The following is a 16,871-nucleotide window of genomic DNA, read 5'->3' as shown; positions in this document are numbered from 1 at the left end:
CAAAAGCATCGGTTCAGCCCGATGTGTTCATCCTAGCAGTCCCAGAAGGGCAAGCAAAGTCAGAAACAATACCTGCCGTTTTAACGAGATAGCCGGTTTCATGAATATGTACGTATGTGTCTTGAAGGGTTCCATTGGCGATAGTAAAAGCCCGACCTGACTTGATGGACAGTGGACATCTATGCGTGGTGAAACCATTGGTTCATTTTTTTTATTCTGCCTGTTCATGACCTCCTTCTCATTCACATCATAACCTGAAAGCTCATCGTACATTATCTAAACTACTGACTCCATCTCCACCAGGCGGCCTGATTAGCAGGTGCAGAGTTGGGCATGATCTCGGCCAATGACGAGCTAATGGCTATGACGAGGCACAGGGCACCTCTCTGCCACATTGAGGTACTTGACTGCCCGCTTCAGGACCATACCCTCGTCCAACTGACCTGTCTCAGCGCGGTACAGCTCCTGCCAGGGCGTCTGGCTTTCAGGATATTTGTAACCGCCCTGGGCGTCGAGCTTCTCGCGGCGATCCTTGATCTCCTCGTCCGACAGGAGTAGATCGACGCGGCGCGTGTTCAAGTCGACACGGATAACGTCACCGTGCCTGAGGAGGGCCAGATTCCCGCCCGCAGCGGCCTCGGGGCTCGCGTTGAGAATGGAAGGGGAAGCCGACGTTCCGGACTGACGACCGTCGCCGATACACGGGAGACCCTCGCAGCCGGCGTCGATGAGGTAGTTGGGCGGGCGCATGTTGACGGTCTCGCCTGCGCCGGGGAACCCGATGGGACCGCACCCGCGCATAACGAGGATGGACTTGTCGTCGATGCCGAGCGCGGGGTCGTCAATATTGGCCCTGAAGTCCTCCGGCCCGTCGAAGACGAATGATTTGCCCTCAAAGGCGTTGGGGCTCTCGGGGTTTGACAGGAACTGCTTCTGGAAGTAGGGGCTGATGGTCGATGTCTTGAGGATGGCCGAGTCGAAGAGAGAGCCGGAGAGGTTGATGAACCCGGCACTGGGCTTGAGGGGGTCCGCGAAGGGCCGGATGACGTTGGGGAGCTTGTTGACCGTCCCTCTGACGTTCTCGCCCACCGTCTTGCCGTTGACGGTCAGGGCGTCGGCCCAGAGGTGGCCGGCCTCGAGGAGCTGCGCCATGATGGCCGGCGCACCGCCAGCTTGGTAGTAGTCCTCTCCCAGATACTCGCCCGCGGGCTGCATGTTCAGCAGCAGTGGGATGTTGAACCCGACTTCGTACCAGTCGTCATTGTTCAGCTCCAGCCCGATGTGCTTGGCGATGGCGTTGAGGTGGATAGGCGCGTTGGTGCTGCCGCCGATGGCAGCGTTGACCCTGATGGCGTTCTCGAATGCTTTTCGTGTGAGGATCTCGCTCGGCTTGCGGTCGTTCTTGACCATCTCGACGATCTGAACGCCCGTCTCGTAGGCGCACTGGCCCCGCTCTTTGTATGCGGCCGGGATGGCGGAGGACCCCGGCAATGCCATCCCCAGGGCTTCGGCCAGGGCATTCATGGTCGAGGCCGTCCCCATGGTGTTGCAATGGCCGACGGAGGGAGCGCTGCGAGGGAAAAGTGTGAGCGATCGAGACGGCTAGGGGGCTCCATATATGTGCATGGCCATACCCGAGAGAAACCATGTGAACCATCTCCTCGAAATTGATCTTTCCCGTCGCGAAGAGCTGATCTGCTTTCCAGATGACCATGCCAGAACCGAGTTTCTGGTCACCGTCGTGGCCGTTGAGCATGGGGCCAACGTTCATGCAGATGGAAGGGATGTTCTGGGCTTATCGTCAGAGCATATATGCATGGCGGGATTCGATCAATGGCAAGGGGCCGTCTTACTAGAGTGGCAGCAGCCATGATGCATGCTGGAGTTGTCTTGTCGCAGCCGGTGAGGAGGACGACTCCATCGATAGGGTATCCGTGGAGGAGCTCAACCAGGCCGAGGTAGGCGAGGTTGCGATCTATCGTAGGCGAGGGCCTCCGTCCCGTCTCCTGGATTGGATGAGTCGGGAACTCAAAGGCGATAGCGCCGGCGGTGCGGATCCCATCGCGCACACGCTTGGCCAGCTCGATGTGGTGGCGGTTACACGGCGCCAGGTCAGATCCGGTCTGGGCGATGCCGATGATGGGCTTGCCCGACATGAGCTCCTTGAGCGTAAGGCCGTAGTTCTGATAGCGCTCCAGGTAGATGGAGGTCAAGACGGGGCTCGAGGTGTCGTTGAACCAGCCCGTGGACCTGAGAGTCTTTGCCTTCTTCTTGACAGGAGACTTGGGCGGAGAAGCATCGTGATCGGTCTTGCCGCCGAGATCGCGAATCTTCCTCTCGAGTTCAGCTATGCGATCCTGGGCCTCGGACAGCTTGGAAAAGTAGTCCTCGATATCTCCGGGCTGCTTGGCCTGATCGCTCTTGCACGAGCAGTCGGCGCATGAGTTCGCGCAGCCGACCATGGTGAGTCTTTTTCTTCTTCTTCTTCTTCTTCTTCTCTCTCTTCTCTTCTGCTGTCGGAGAAGGTGAGAGTGTACGTGTACAGAATCGAGGTAGAGCTTGATTACATTTAGACCTAATCTGAGCCGTCAGGCTGAGGGGGGAACACCCGTCCGGGGAAAACGGATCCGCAAACTGTTAGCGCCCAGCTGCTATCAGCTGTCAAACATTTTGACCGGTACCGGAGAGCGGGGTGAACCCCGAGCTCGACGATGGACAACTTCCGGGGCGTGTGTGTTTGTGCGTGTGTGTGTGTGTGTACATGGTGTGTGTACATGGTGCGTGTACATGTGAGTGGGGAAGGGATGAGGTGCGGGTGAGTTGATGGTGAGGTGCATCGGACAAACTGCCGCGATGGCCTCACCCCGCGTTGTGTGTCTGTAGGTATCGCGTACGGATTACATGTACACATGTACACTGTAACTCTTGCCTTGTCTCCGCTCTTCAGGCCAAGAGTCGGCGGTGCCTTGAGGGATTGTCTACAGATGTGCAGCCAAAGGGGTGTGAAACATACGATAGTAGCTGCTGCCTGTTACCGTTACTTTTCGTATGGCTGCAGCCGAGAGAACCGTTCCAGACGCGACTTGTCTCACCCCCAGGAGCCCCGTTTATGTACCAGCGTTTCTGTCTGCGTCTCAGTATTGACTTGGAAGTCGGACTGAGCCGATTCTGTGTTCACCCTCGGACGTAAAAAACACAAGGTCGGACTTAGTTCCCGAGTTCGAAAGCCGTTGTCTGTCGTATTGCGACATCTAGCGCTTATTGTGTATGGCGGATTGGCCGAACATGCACGCACTACATGTACATGTACATGTAGCTAGCATGCTACGTACACTCGGATCCCTTCCAGTCCATCATCAGAAAGATCCCATCCCCGAGAGGACGTACATGATGGTTACTAGGAGGAAAAATATCGTCTGGAGTATTTCTCGCTCCCCGGTTCATGCCACTATCCATTGCCCTCTTCCCGTCTCAACACTACGCAACCAAGTCGTAAGCCAAGGTATCGGCGCAAAGCTGAAGCCTCATCTCGTTGACCCTACAGCACCGCAAAGTCACCAGTCAGCCTCTGCTCCCTTCTTCCGGTATGATGAGGAGGGTGGGAGACAGGAGCCCATACTTCACGTGAGCCGGGTGCGTAGCATACGCCAGGAGCTGCTCCTCCGTCTCCAGGATGGCCAGGAGGGCCAGGTCGAAGCCCTGGGCGCGCGCGGCGGTGGCAGCCAGAGGAGGTCCCATGGCGAAGCTCTTGAGGCCAGGGACGACGCCGACCATTGCCTCGCCGAGGGCTTTCATCTCGGCGACCTGGGCGTCTGTGACGCCGGCCTTGAGCTTGAACAGGACTGTTGGTATCGACCAGTCAGTTCAGCGAGCCTCACATATAATCTGCCTGATAGGAAAGAGGGAAAAGGAGAAAGAAGAATGCAATCTCCGCAGGTCGAGAAAAAAAAACCCAACGAGATTTTACAGTACCAAAGTGATTAATCATTGTTGTTGTTGATGCTATGCTCTTCATCGGAGGAGGGAGGGGGGGGGGAGGAAGCTTGTTGGTGATCGTGCGGGGTAGAAACGAGGCTCAAACTGTCGCTCAATGACCACTGCCAGTACAGATTACCTGGCCTCCATTCGGTACTATCAAGGTACTGGATATCAATACTAGTGATATTACTGCTAGCACTGCTGCTGATAGTATTGTCATGACTGCAAGTTCAGGCTCGTGAAGTGATTGCCGAATGTAACCGCTTCCTGCCGGCCCCTGTACGGTATATACCGTATACCGTACACCAAAACTTTTACGGAGTTTTTTATTTTATTTTACGTTGATCCGACTGCAACACACCCACCCACCCACCCACACACACACACACACACACACACACACACACACACACACACACATATATATATATATATATATCTGTACTCGTTTCTNCACACACACACACACACACACACACACACACATATATATATATATATATATCTGTACTCGTTTCTATAAAACGTCTAGAAAACTGCGCTGGGTTGATTCGTCTGTTTGAGCTCATCGTCATGTCGTATTCCAAGCAAAGACCCCGATCCCCTCCACCTCTACGAAGCAGCCGAGTAACCCTTTTCCTTCAAGACCTGACCAAATGCCGCGTCCAGCAGCTGCAACCCCTTCTCGATCTCCTCGGCCGTGACGGTGACGGGCGGTGCTAGGCGGAAGACGCCACCCATCCCCGGAAGGTTGACGACGTTGCACGACAGGCCGAGATCGAGGGCGCGCGCGGAGATCTCGGCGCCCAGTTCCGGGCCGGGGGCCTTGCTCTCGGCGTCAGATATGATCTCGATGGCCTGGAAGAGCCCGCGGCCCCGCACGTCGCCTATACACCAGTACTTTTCCTGGAGGGCGAGCAGGCCCCGGCGGAGCTGCTCGCCGCGCTCGAGGGCCTTCTGGGGGATGTTGTCGCGCTCGACGATCTCGAGGACCTTGTTGCCCACGGCGGCGGTGAGCGGGTCGTTGAGGTGGGTGGTGAGCCAGAGGAAGCCGGCGTCCCTGCAGCCCCTGTCGATCTCGGCCGTGGTCGTGACGGACGCCAGGGGCAGGCCGCACCCCAGCGTCTTGGACAGGGCGAGGATGTCCGGGGTGGCGTCGTCGTCCTGGAAGGCGAACATCTGGCCGGTGCGGCCGACGCCCGTCTGCGCCTCATCCATGATCAGCAGCATCCCGCGCTTCCTGCACTCCTGCTGCATGCGCTTCAGGTAGCCCTTGGGAGGCACCAGGATGCCACCCGTCGACAGGATCGGCTCCATGATGAAGGCCGCCAGGGAGCCCACGCTTTGCCGGTCGATCATGGCCCAGCCGTGCTCGAGCTCCGTCTCCCAGTCGTACGACCCGTCGGCCTTGCGGAACACCGACCGGTAAGGGTACGGCGCCGGGAAGGCCAGCTGGCCCGGCATCGTGGGCCCGGCGTTCTTGCGCCCCGTCGAGTACGTGGCCGACCCGGACCCCTGCGTCAGCCCGTGGTAGCTTGCCGTGAAGGCCACAATCTCGAATTTGCCCGTGTACATCTTGGCCATCTTGATGGCCGCCTCGGTCGACTCGGACCCCGTGTTGAGGAAGAACGACCGGTCCAGCCCCGGCGGGAGCAGCCCGGCCAGCCGCTTGGCCAGCTCGACCACCGGCGACGTGATCATGTTGCTGAGGAGGTGGTCCAGCTCCCCGACGTAATGCCGCACCACCTCCACCACCTCGGGGTGCGAGTGTCCTAGCAGGGAGCTCATCTGGCCCGAGGTGAAGTCGAGGATCTCCCGTCCCGTAGAGTCGTGCAGTCGGACGCCCTCCGCCTTGACAATGACGACGGGCGAGTAGGGTACCCCCGTGTACATCAGGTACCTGTCCGCATCCTGCCAAAAGGCCGTCTGGTCTCCGTTGACAACCATGGCTGCGATATGGGGGAGGAGGGGATTTGCAGAGAGGGGAAGGGGAAGCCAGAGGAGCTGAATAATGTCCAGTCCGATCGTCAGAAATGAGGTCAGGGAGGGGGAGGGGTTATAGCACCCTTCCGGTCCGGTTTGATAGAGGTACCTTTTGTGAGAGTTTTCAGTGACCGCACCTTTCGATGCCCGACAACTTGTCCACAGGCCTGAAAGCACTCCTACCCGCTCTATTCTCTGCATGTGTTTATCTGGGTCTGTACAGGTCGCCGCGGGAGCTCGACTAGCTGGCGCATGCAAGTCTAGTCGTGGGAGCTAAAATATGGACCCACGGCCGCGGCCCCGCCGTCGATAAACGGCGAGACACTCGTTCCGCGGGATTGTTCGAGATCAGTGTAAGCCGGTCCCTGTATCGGCATGTACATGCATCCATGGCACGATAATCAATCATGGTCATCTCGTGCGTCATGTTGAGGTGAACTACGCCCGATACGTGGCGTGGAGTCATGACATCTGCCCCCAGAGTAGAGGGTCCCACTGGTCGGCTATGATGGAGTCCAAGAAGTTGGGGATCCCAGCTTCGGGCCCGAGCCTTGTCGGGTCCAGATACCCATCATCGGTGATTGTCAGCTGGGCGGCCAGGTTGTCTACCACATGGCCGTACTGGGAGAGGCAGATGTCCCCAAGCTCCCAGTCGTATCTCTCCTTGTGTGACCTCAGCGATGCCACCAGGTCCTTGGCCAACGACAGCGACAGGCTCTGCGAAGCCCCAGTGGTGGGGATCTCTGCCTGCACCGCGAGGCGGATCAGAAATGTTACGGTTGAGGACAGGACGAAAGCCGTCTGAGGCAGCCAGAAGTCACCGAGCTGCTCTTCACCGAGCTCACGCACGAAAAGAACGATGTCTTCCACCAGCCTTCGGGCGTGAAGTAGTCGGCCACTGGGGGGCTGTCCGGGACCCGTCCCCTCTACATCTGCGTTGAGCTCTAGGCGGCAGCTGATGAACCTCGCGGCCAGGAAGCACATGCGCAGATTAGCTGCGCCCGGTATGTCGAGGTTCGTCCCGCGGATTATGAGGGTCCGGACGTGACCGGAAAGCGTGTCTCGCCAAGCGTCAATATCAAGCCGGGCGGGCACAGTCCGACCGCTGCTGTCCCGCGACTTGCCCCGGATCGAATACAGGTCCTCGAGATAGACCCCGAGAACTTCAGTCAAGCTCGACAGTGCTTCAAATACCCTGAATCTCTCTTCCGCACCACCTCCTCCTGCCGTGCTATTGCTCTTCGGCACGGGGACATCATTGTGGGACTGACGCACATGAGGCGGTGTACCGTACATGAAGCTCGACCTATGCATGCTGTCAGCAAATCGCCGGAGTCACAGAGAGGTAAACTGAGGCACTACCATCTATCATGTATGACGAGGCACCACCAGATCTGCATCCTAAGCGTCTTCTCCTGGTAGGGGATATCCCACTGCATGGGGTCTCTGTTCAACCCGAGGCAATGTGCTAGAGATATGGCGCAACCGAGGAGCATCCCATTGCCAATCATGGTGGTTGTCGGGCGACCGCCCACATTCAACAGGATAGCGATAATGGAAGGCATGCCAGGCGATAGGTGCAGTTCCGAGTACAGCGCCTCAAGGGCTAGATTCCAGATGAAACGCCCGTCAGGCTGGCGATGCTGCGTGAGCACAGGGTCGTGCGGCCAGTATATGAGCGAGTGCGCGTACAAGCATGCCAGCACAGCTGGGGATATCCGGTTCTTGGTCATAGCGTCACGTTCCTTGAGGAAGGTATCATTGAGGATGGGAAAGCAGCTGTTGGTTTTGACAAAGTACCTATTATCAGAGAGAGAGAGAGAAAGAGAAAGAGACGAGTCGTCAGCAGCCCATCTACGTAGTAAGCAGGCTGGACTCGTACAGAGCTTTGGACCCACATGTTGACAACATTCTGCTTCCACGGCTCGATGAGCTTCTCGATGATCTGCAACTTTGCATGGGACGGGTTGGGACTCTTATCCAGGCCTACGGGGCTCTTCTGTACGCGTGTGAAGACGACGGGGGCAGAGGTGATGCCGGGCAGAACAGGTCGAATTACCCTCACCCCATCTCCAGCCTGGATACTCGACAGGTAACCCTGCAGGAAGTGCTTGTCACTGGCGCTGGCCGGGCCAACAATGTGAGGGTTGTCATCCTCGGCTTCGTCCAACGGCACAGGCCGGGCGACGTCGGCGACGACGACGGAGGAAAGCTCAGGATTGCCGATATTGATGGGAACAGAGCCGTCATTGGCCGGAGAGACGACCGGCAAGGTCGTCGCAGCGTGAACCCGGTCAGTGGGCGGCGCAGTGCGTGGAGGTGTCTGCAGGAGGATGCTGTTTCCCGGCTGCGGGGGCCTCGGCTGGCGGGTGTTCCGTGGCCTGTTGCTGCCGCCGTTGCTATCACGGCTGTTTGTCCTGGACGATGCAACGGCACGGGCCCTCGCGGGGGTGACCCGATGTTCTGGGGAGGTCCGCGGACGCAGTAGCGGTTGCTCGCCTCCCGTCGACAGCGGCGAATCAGTGATGCAGTCTGTCTCGTGGGCGCGGCACATGAGGCACGCCTGCGAGCTTGGCTCGTACTTGCATCTTGACTTTCTGCGTCGGCAGGGTAAGCATGCCACCTGGCCCTGGGGCCTCGTCGTCGCTCGACTTTTGGACGCAGGCATATTCTCCGAGATAATCGACAACATCTCACACGGTTGGGGAGATGGGCTATCACATAAAGACAGTCCCCACGGCGAGAGAGGAGCGTGTAAGTGGGGAAGGAAGAATGAGATCGGTTGGTTCTCTTTGTCCGCGGGGATCTCATGGAGATATGTGGGGCCTCTTATCATGTTCGCGAAGGCGTGATGAGGGAGGGGCCGCGGCTTTTGAGCTTCAACGCCGCGGCGGGAACCGTCATCTATCGGGGTTGTGAGAGTCGTTTCTGTTGTCGACATCTGTGGCTGTATTCACATCAGTCCTTACCTGGCAGCTGGCCCGAACTGACAGCTTCTGCCGAGACGGTAACCCTTTCCATACTTGTCCAGCCCCGTGACTAGTAGTACGTGTGCACTTATACTGGATCCTCTCTCTTCCCCCCTCCCGGTCTTGGGACTTGTAGATGGCAACTTGAATTATGCCCGGGCCATCACCATGTCAACCTCGGCCCCTCATCCGTATTGATCCTTGAACATTGACGAGCGCGAGCGCGTCCAGAGAGTAAAGACTCTCCCTATTGAGCACCGTAAGAGACGTGTCAGGAAACGTGTGTCTGTGTATGTGTGGATATGTTTGTTTACGCAGAAGAGGACATTGAAGGAGCCGTCTGTGGTCAATGCTGGTCCGTGTGCGTACCCTGCCTCAGGTCGGCCGAAAATCTCTCGACGCCGGAGTACCCGGAGTACTCGGACATGGCGCGCGATGCCGTCAAGCAGATTGTCCTGACGCTCCGGCGGGTCGAGTCCTACCCCGAAATGTTCCAGCTCGTGAACGGTCCTGAGGATGTCAAGCCCATATATAAAAGTGGGAAGATCGCCCGCTCTATCGGTGTCGAGGGGCAAGTACGTGCCATGAAATCAAATGGGCGTATGGGGGAGTGTTCTAGTCTGACCCCATCATAGCCATCACATGGCCGGGAATAGTATTGGTATCATCCGTTTTGTGTTGCACCGCACACACATCCTCCCTTCTCCCCTGCTAACGGGCCATGTACATGTGGGAGAGGTCTTCGCGAGGCAAGTGCTGCAGCAGACGAGCGCCCCAGTCATGTTCTCTCACTCGAACGTCCTGGCCGTCTTCTACTGCGAGCGCAATGTGCCCGACTCGATCCTCGACATGATGGCATCCAACGGCGGCATCCTGATGGTGACCTTCGCGCTCGACCACCTGTTCTACGCAGCGGGCCGCATCGGCTGGGATCGCGTCGGCCTTGGCTCTGATTTTGAAGGCATCGCCTCCGTCATCCCGGGCCTCGAGGACGTCAGGTGCTGCCCGCACCTGCTGCAGGCCATACTCGACCGCGGCGCCACGGAGGACCAGCTGGCCATGGTTGCGGGCGGGAACCTCCTGCGCGTGTGGCGCGGTGTGGAGATGACCAGGGACCTCGCGAGGGTCGAGGCCGTGCTGCCCGTCGAGGACGTCTGGGAAGACTGGACGTGGTGGCGATACGATGGGTACTACCAGATGCCTGATCCGGATCCCGAGGACAGGCGGCTGGGCCTGGATTGGTATGGCCTGCCGCCGCCTTAGGAGGGACTGTATCTCCAAGAGGAGGAGGAGGAGTGAGCTGAGGTTTTTAGCTTTAGTTACGGAGCTTTTTTCTTTCTAGAAGGTACATGTCGATGTTTAAACGAGGGCAGAAAAGGGTTCCGATTCTATCAATGTTCTACAAGCACATCTTTTACCTCTGTACATTACCGATGCAGGATCCAGGGACGATGACATTGTCTGTAAGCTTCCCACTCGGCAAAGGAAATAAAATACATAATGATAGGAAAGCATCTCACCCATCCCAACGAACCGGCAAGTGCTCACTTACAAGAGTCAGTGGGGTAAACTGATAGACACCCGACGCCGTGGAGTCGACATCAAACATTGGCACTTTCCCAATTCCGCGGTAGCCCCCCCTCCCCCCTCTCTCTCCCCGCCTCCCCGCCTGACGCAACGCCATGGACGGTTCAAATCTCGACAAAAAAAGGAGATGGTGTCAAGAGGGGCAGTGTGGGTAGTCGTGATGGTGACGCGGCCATCTTCGGGGTGCAGACGGACCTCGACCTGCGGGGCACGGAGCTCTCGTGGGCCGGCGCCATCGTGCACCTGGGCGACCCGGCGTGAGAGTTCCCGACCAGCCTGACGGCCGTGCAGGCCGATGACGCGCTGGATCGGCCACCGCTGGAGCATGGCCTGGGGCGACGTCACCGTCTGCGATCCACGTGGCTGCCGTTCGTCCTGCCCGACTTGCCCGTGCGCGTGAGCTTCCTCAGCGAGCGGGAGCGCGCGCCTTCGTCATCTCGCACGCACCGAGTCCAACGGTACCGACGTCGAGAATAAGACGTTTAAGCGGAGGTGGCGGCAGTTCTGGGAGGCCATGCGCGACGTCCAGACTTGGCTGCTGTTTCTGTTTGCCGTCACGAGTGACTGTCCCTGTCCCGATGGTGGACTGACAGTGGTGAGTCTTCTTTCCTACGCATGTCTGATCCTGCAGTCGACACCCTACGGCCGGCTGGCGTGCCCGTGGATCTCCTTTTCGTACACGGCGTCGTGGCCGCTGTCCATGTCGGCGGCAACGGCCAAACACGGCCGGGCACACCAAGAAGAGCACGACCGGCGCGGCGCTGCTCATCGGGTACTGCCTGGAGAGACCCTGTGGGTCCCTTCTTCTTCAAGACGGAGCAGGAGCGGCGGTATACGCTGGGGGTGGTCATGATGCTATTCTGCGTGGGGTGCCAGGTTGCCTGCCCCGTGTCTCTGTCTGGGCTGTTATGGTGGCGGAACAGGTCCAGACGGGAGCTTCACCGTCAGGTTGTGGCGGAGGAAAGCTACAGGGAGGCGTATGAGTGGGGGATGTCGGCTAGATGGATATGGAGAATCCTTATTTCAAGGTGACTTTTTCTTTCTCTGTCTGTCTGTCTGCCCCTCTTCCCTTTTCGCGACCCCCCGTGTTTCACTGTTCGAGGGTTCTCTATCCCCCCCCCCCCCTCCCCCCTGCTCCGAGTAGGTGTGTGAGTGAGTCGAAAGACTGACGGTTCCTGTAGTATGCGTATTGACTGACCTGCTGTCTCGGAGGCTGGAGTCTTGGCGGGGGACGGCGTGCAGCTACATATGTAGGTACGGGGGGATGAACGCAGGAACGGCTATCGGGCGGGGACAGGTCAATGAAGGGGCATGTGTAATCTGTATGCCCATATGTATCTCGTACTCGTATACGACGGGAAGACGTAGAGACGTGTATGGGTAGAGAACAGAGGCTGGTCTCTACTCGTAGGGTTCACTATAAGACGAGGTCGATGAGCCGACGCGCGCTGGGTCCGGTGGTGAGGATGTCGACTCTGTGACGTGGGTATTCTGATGTGAAGCCTTGGGTGCAGGCACGGAATAGCAATACACGAACACAACTGGTATCGGAGTGCTCGCAAGGTAGTACCGATATTACTCGTAATACGGAGGAGTTTGATGCTGTAGGAAATATTGCTCGTACGGAGTAAGCTGTACAGATTAGACTGTACGGAGTAGTATATGTGCTCGTACCTGTACATGGTAGATGACAGGAGGCTGTACGGAGTAAATGAGGATTGAGTCAAGGCCCCCCCCCCCCGGTCTGGTTGAATGCGACGTTGACAAGTTGGTTGAAAGGCGGAGTGTGGCCCGGTTGGTCGATTCGGGGGCGTTGGGTGGATTCGTGGACAGCGAGTGGGTAGTAGGTAGAGTGATCATGTGACTTGCAGGTGTCAAGACTCTAAACATCCGAGTGTTTATTACCTGAGGATCCAATTTCATAGGTACGGAGTAATACCGGATAATACCAGTAGGCGACCGTGGCAACAGATGGAAAATACATCGGATCATGCATGAATGACTGCAACTGGCAAGGCTGATGGATGGAAAGGGTGCATCGCACAGAGGATTGCTAGTATCACGGCCATCAACCAGTATTGATACAATCTGCAATCCGCACTGCAGTGCCTGCTCGGTACAGCGGGATACCTGATAGGGATGTGAGAATTGACAATGGCTGCAGCTCTCCAGCGTCCGTAGGAGAATACAGCAGGAATTGGCGACAGGTGACCAATGAGAAGGGGGGAAGGATTGAGTAGGAACCCGGGGGAGCAAGTGCTGGGGAGGAGGGGGCGGTGGTGGTTGGGTTAGGTGTATTACTAGCTGCGGGTAGTGATAAAAGTACGTTCAATAGTCGGTATCGCTACTGGTACTGCGGTATTAGTTATGTGTGCGAGTAATGGTACCTATAGGCTGGCTATAGACTACAGGCTATAGGCCGTAGGCCGTAGGCTATAGGCTATAGGCTATAGGCTATTATGCTATATGCTATATGCTACCCGTACTCGCACCCGTAGACGAGATGGCAGCCGACAGTTGGCAGCTGTTGTTTCGAAGCGGCAGATGGGCGGGTTGAAGAAGAAACATCAATCTCTGTCGTAGACAGCTGATACGTTATGACATGAAAGCTGCCACCTGGTATTCTCTCATATTGATCGTTCCATGGATAAACTCACCGGGCAAGTCGAGCTGGCCTAGTACCAAAGGCTGTGTTAATAACAATACATTCAATCTTTACAGGTGATACTGGTACTGCTGGTATATGTACTGATGTACTGATACCTGTACTACTCCGTACGGTCTACTGCAGACTGCGGTAGGGAACCCCCCCCCCCCCCCCCCCCCCCCCCCCCCCCCCGTCTCCATTTTCCCGCACAAACACACAGACACCCGCACTTCATCCTTTCCGGCGTGCTCTGTGCTTCTTTTGTCTTGTCCATCTCTGCTCTGTCGCGTACACACACACTCTCTCTCGTACACTCCCCCCCTTCTCTCTCTTCCACCCCCTCCCTCTCCTTTTCTTTTTCTTAATATTTTTTTGTCAATCCTTTTCTTGTATTATTTTTTAAAACAAAAGAAAGAAAAAAAACAATATCACGACGTCTACGAGACAAACGAGGCTGGTGAGTCTTCTCCTTTTCTTTACTTGACGTATTCCTCAATCTGCAGTCGGCTCCGTTACACGTAACGCGCAAAAAGCTCTCAGGGGGGAAAACCAAAGGAAGAGGATGGTCGGGACGACAACCAACGACGCGATACACGGCAACGATTACTATGACGACGACGACGACGACGACGACAATGATTGTATGATTTTTCTTTCCAAGATTATATCTTGATCGTCACATAGCCATTATCCGATTCCAATTCGACACGACAGATCGCGGACCTCGGACACAACCGTAACGAAGAAAAAGAAAAAGAAAACTCTGGCTCAATTTCACTCTCAGCAACCATCGCAGCAACCTCGGACCGTCCTCCTCATCCTCCCCCGGGAAGCAATCGCGCTCCGGATCGGTCCAACTGTTGCATCTGAATAGACTGCACCAACAGACCCTGCTGACACTTGTCCTTGTCAGAGTTCCAACAAACTCCCCCCATAAGCCCCCGACATCACACAACCTACGTCACCCGAGGGCTTCATTCTCTCTCTCCGCTCCAACAAAGATGCCTCAGTACACCTCCCGTGAGATGGGCGACCCTTCGCAAGCCAGGCGCACCCGCCAGTCTATGGCCGACCTCAAGCTCAGGCGTCTGACCGAGCTCAACAACCGTCTACGTGAGGATCTCGAACGGGAGCGCATTGCCGTCAGCACCGCATCCAAGAGGTAGTCTCTCTCCACTCTGCCCTTCCGCCACGCACGTACGTCGTGTCGTATACTGACCCTCGACTTCCAGCATCATCGCCTACTGCAACGGAACCCGAGACTACATGGTCCCCTCGGTGTGGGGTCTCGTCCCCAAGGGTGAGGACCCTTATGCGCCACAGCAGTCAGGAGGTTGCTGCCTCGTCATGTAAAATGGGATCAAGGTCTTTCTGTCAAGCCAATTGTTTTATTCTCACTTTACTGCAGCATACCCCTTTTTCTCTCGAATTCTGCGTGTTCCCCCCCCCCCCAAAACAACAACAAAGCACCCCATCTCGGCATGCCGCGAAACATCTTAATCTTCCGATTTCCCCCCTAAAAAGAAGGTCATCTATATACAACAAGACCAGGGCCCGCAACAAGCAGACAACAAAAACATATAATCGACCCCTATGAGGATACAGAATACCCCCCCGGGCCCAAACCTACGATCATGGATGATATAAGCGTTGAGCGCGTCGGAAATCTTCAACACCCAAAAAACGCAAAAATCACAAAAACACAATGCTTGGCTGTTACATGTATACCTGACGCGCGCTACTCTCTACACACCCCCTTCGAAGCTATTGTTTTTCTCTCTTATCTTTTTTTTGGACGACGGAGTTTCTTTTCTTTTTCTTCTATTTTGTTCTTGTAAGGATTTTATACGATATCCTCGCTTTTTCATCATGTCTTCTCCTGGGAGTGACAGAATTAGTAAGGCTGGAAAGGTGGTGTGAAGGGGCAGAAAAAGAGTCTAGGTTTTGCCAGAGCAGAACAGATTTCTTCTTTGTAACGGTTGTTCCTTTTGTAACAGTTGGATAAAATCCTTCTTCTATCAAATTATTTTTTTCCTATATTCCTCTCTGTCTTCGCCTTTACCTTTTCTGTTTCTTGTTTTGACGGTGTGTTGTGAATGTATAGATAATGGTGGAGGATGTCGAGTTCTACTACTAGTGCGAGTAGTAACAGTAAATGTTTTTTTTTTAAAAAAACCATTGGTGACGAGATGTTTTCAACTACGGATACATATATATATATATATATATATAATATATATATATACTGCTAGTACCTCGTCACATATGTGACTCTTTTTTACTTACTCTCTCATACAACACAACTCCATACAATTCCGGACTCCCCAAGTCAAGATAGTCGACGATACGCCACACATACCACACATACCACACGTAGAGCTTGTTCATTCAACGACGTCAAATTCAAAGTCCCGACAACATACACACGCACACATACAGACATTCCATATACAAAAAAAAAATTTAAAAAAAAAAGGAAGAAATCGTCATGTCTGATAACGCTACCGTCGGTGACGTCGTCGCTGCCGTCGGCCCCCTCCCCCGCGTGACTATTCAATTCTGCACTCAGTGTAAATGGATGCTCAGAGCGGCATATGTATGTTTTACTCTCTTCCCCTTCTTTCTCTTCTCTTCTTTTCTCTTCTCTCTTCCTCTCCTCACTCTCCCTCTCCTCCCAACTAAACGAAAAAGGAAGAAAAAATACTGAAAAAAAATAAAAATAAAAATAAAAAGTACGCACAAGAACTTCTATCCACCTTTTCGACATCCATAGGCCAGGTCGCTCTCCAACCATCGACAGGCGGCACATTCATCGTCACGATAGACACGGCTGATACTACCGCTGCCACCAACACCACCAACACCATCAGGTCTACCTTGCTCTGGGATCGCCGCAACGACGGTGGCTTCCCCGAGACCAAGGAGCTCAAGAGGCGCGTCAGGGACGTCATCGAGCCGGGTAGACATCTCGGTCACGTCGATCATCACGGCGGCGGTCCTTCCACTCCTGCCGTCCATCCTGCGGGTGTACCTGTCAGCTCTGCTGCCCCCACTCCTGCTACTTCTGCTCCTGCTCCTGCTCCTGCTCCTGCTGTCGACGACGAGACTGCACAGACACCTGCGCAGTCGGAGGATGCTCGCTCAGGTGCGCCGCGAGACTGCCAGGACTGTCAATGACGTGCTGCTAGCGGATCCGGGGGGGGGGGGTTTGGTTTGGTTTGTTTTTTTTTTTCTTGGGGGTTTTTTTTTGCCATGGTGGCTACAACGCCCCCGGTTTCGAAATAGTAACAGCACACACATTACACACACTCCAGGAGTCAAGGCATGCATCGTGTCCAGAGAAAAAGACGAAAAAGAAGTAGAGAGAGAGAAAAGAACTGCCATCTGGATCGAGATGCAGTCTCCCGGACCCCAATCACATCATCTACCTCTGCAAACTTCAAAGACTGCATGTGTAAAAAAAATTTTATAGAATAAAAAAAAAAGTCTGTGAGCTAAGAAACAGGTCGTCTGTCGTCATCAACTTTGCATTTTGAGAGAGTAGAAAAAAAAGAGGCCATCTTTAACGACATCTGAGCCCCGCCGATTTTTTTTCTTTGCCGTCTTTCTTTCGTAGCACAGTAGTATGCCCAGACACGCGCTCGCAATATTCTTCGGACCCTTCGGATACAGGCCAACAACAACAATAACAAGATCCCCTTTCCCCC

The 16,871-nt window shown here is 55.4% G+C and overlaps 7 protein-coding genes across 7 annotated transcripts; 3 read left to right on the top strand and 4 right to left on the bottom strand.

Annotated features, from left to right (window-relative positions):
* Positions 1 to 354: 354 nt before the first annotated feature.
* GMORB2_2177 (dihydroxy-acid dehydratase) lies at positions 355 to 2,462 on the bottom strand (the record flags this gene model as incomplete). The annotated part of the gene is made up of 3 exons (XM_035464157.1): positions 355 to 1,570; positions 1,635 to 1,789; positions 1,854 to 2,462. 3 exons carry the CDS (start codon positions 2,460 to 2,462, stop codon positions 355 to 357), a joined length of 1,980 nt encoding a protein of 659 aa, XP_035319867.1.
* A 1,099-nt stretch (positions 2,463 to 3,561) lies between these two features.
* GMORB2_2176 (Dabb) lies at positions 3,562 to 3,988 on the bottom strand (the record flags this gene model as incomplete). The annotated part of the gene is made up of 2 exons (XM_035464156.1): positions 3,562 to 3,842; positions 3,973 to 3,988. The coding sequence occupies 2 exons, from the start codon at positions 3,986 to 3,988 to the stop codon at positions 3,562 to 3,564; spliced, it is 297 nt and encodes a 98-aa protein (XP_035319866.1).
* A 602-nt stretch (positions 3,989 to 4,590) lies between these two features.
* GMORB2_2175 (4-aminobutyrate aminotransferase or related aminotransferase) lies at positions 4,591 to 5,925 on the bottom strand (the record flags this gene model as incomplete). The annotated part of the gene is made up of 1 exon (XM_035464155.1): positions 4,591 to 5,925. The coding sequence occupies one exon, from the start codon at positions 5,923 to 5,925 to the stop codon at positions 4,591 to 4,593; it is 1,335 nt and encodes a 444-aa protein (XP_035319865.1).
* Positions 5,926 to 6,423: 498 nt separating this feature from the next.
* On the bottom strand, positions 6,424 to 8,629 carry GMORB2_2174 (Fungal trans; the record flags this gene model as incomplete). The annotated part of the gene is given in 4 exon segments (XM_035464154.1): positions 6,424 to 7,227; positions 7,237 to 7,267; positions 7,324 to 7,761; positions 7,860 to 8,629. Coding segments are annotated over 4 exon segments (2,043 nt in total).
* Positions 8,630 to 9,355: 726 nt separating this feature from the next.
* On the top strand, positions 9,356 to 10,193 carry GMORB2_2173 (Membrane dipeptidase (Peptidase family M19); the record flags this gene model as incomplete). The annotated part of the gene is made up of 2 exons (XM_035464153.1): positions 9,356 to 9,505; positions 9,669 to 10,193. 2 exons carry the CDS (start codon positions 9,356 to 9,358, stop codon positions 10,191 to 10,193), a joined length of 675 nt encoding a protein of 224 aa, XP_035319863.1.
* Positions 10,194 to 14,165: 3,972 nt separating this feature from the next.
* GMORB2_2172 (guanine nucleotide-binding protein subunit gamma, other) lies at positions 14,166 to 14,517 on the top strand (the record flags this gene model as incomplete). The annotated part of the gene is made up of 2 exons (XM_035464152.1): positions 14,166 to 14,326; positions 14,397 to 14,517. The coding sequence occupies 2 exons, from the start codon at positions 14,166 to 14,168 to the stop codon at positions 14,515 to 14,517; spliced, it is 282 nt and encodes a 93-aa protein (XP_035319862.1).
* A 1,135-nt stretch (positions 14,518 to 15,652) lies between these two features.
* Positions 15,653 to 16,341, top strand: GMORB2_2171 (Rdx family; the record flags this gene model as incomplete). The annotated part of the gene is made up of 2 exons (XM_035464151.1): positions 15,653 to 15,760; positions 15,943 to 16,341. 2 exons carry the CDS (start codon positions 15,653 to 15,655, stop codon positions 16,339 to 16,341), a joined length of 507 nt encoding a protein of 168 aa, XP_035319861.1.
* Positions 16,342 to 16,871: the final 530 nt, after the last annotated feature.

The sequence above is a fragment of the Geosmithia morbida genome, assembly GCF_012550715.1.
Source record: "Geosmithia morbida isolate 1262 chromosome Unknown scaffold_12, whole genome shotgun sequence".
In the NCBI taxonomy this organism is placed as follows: domain Eukaryota; kingdom Fungi; phylum Ascomycota; class Sordariomycetes; order Hypocreales; family Bionectriaceae; genus Geosmithia; species Geosmithia morbida.
Note: the sequence above shows the minus strand (reverse complement) of the source record. Positions and strands in the feature narration are given on the sequence as shown.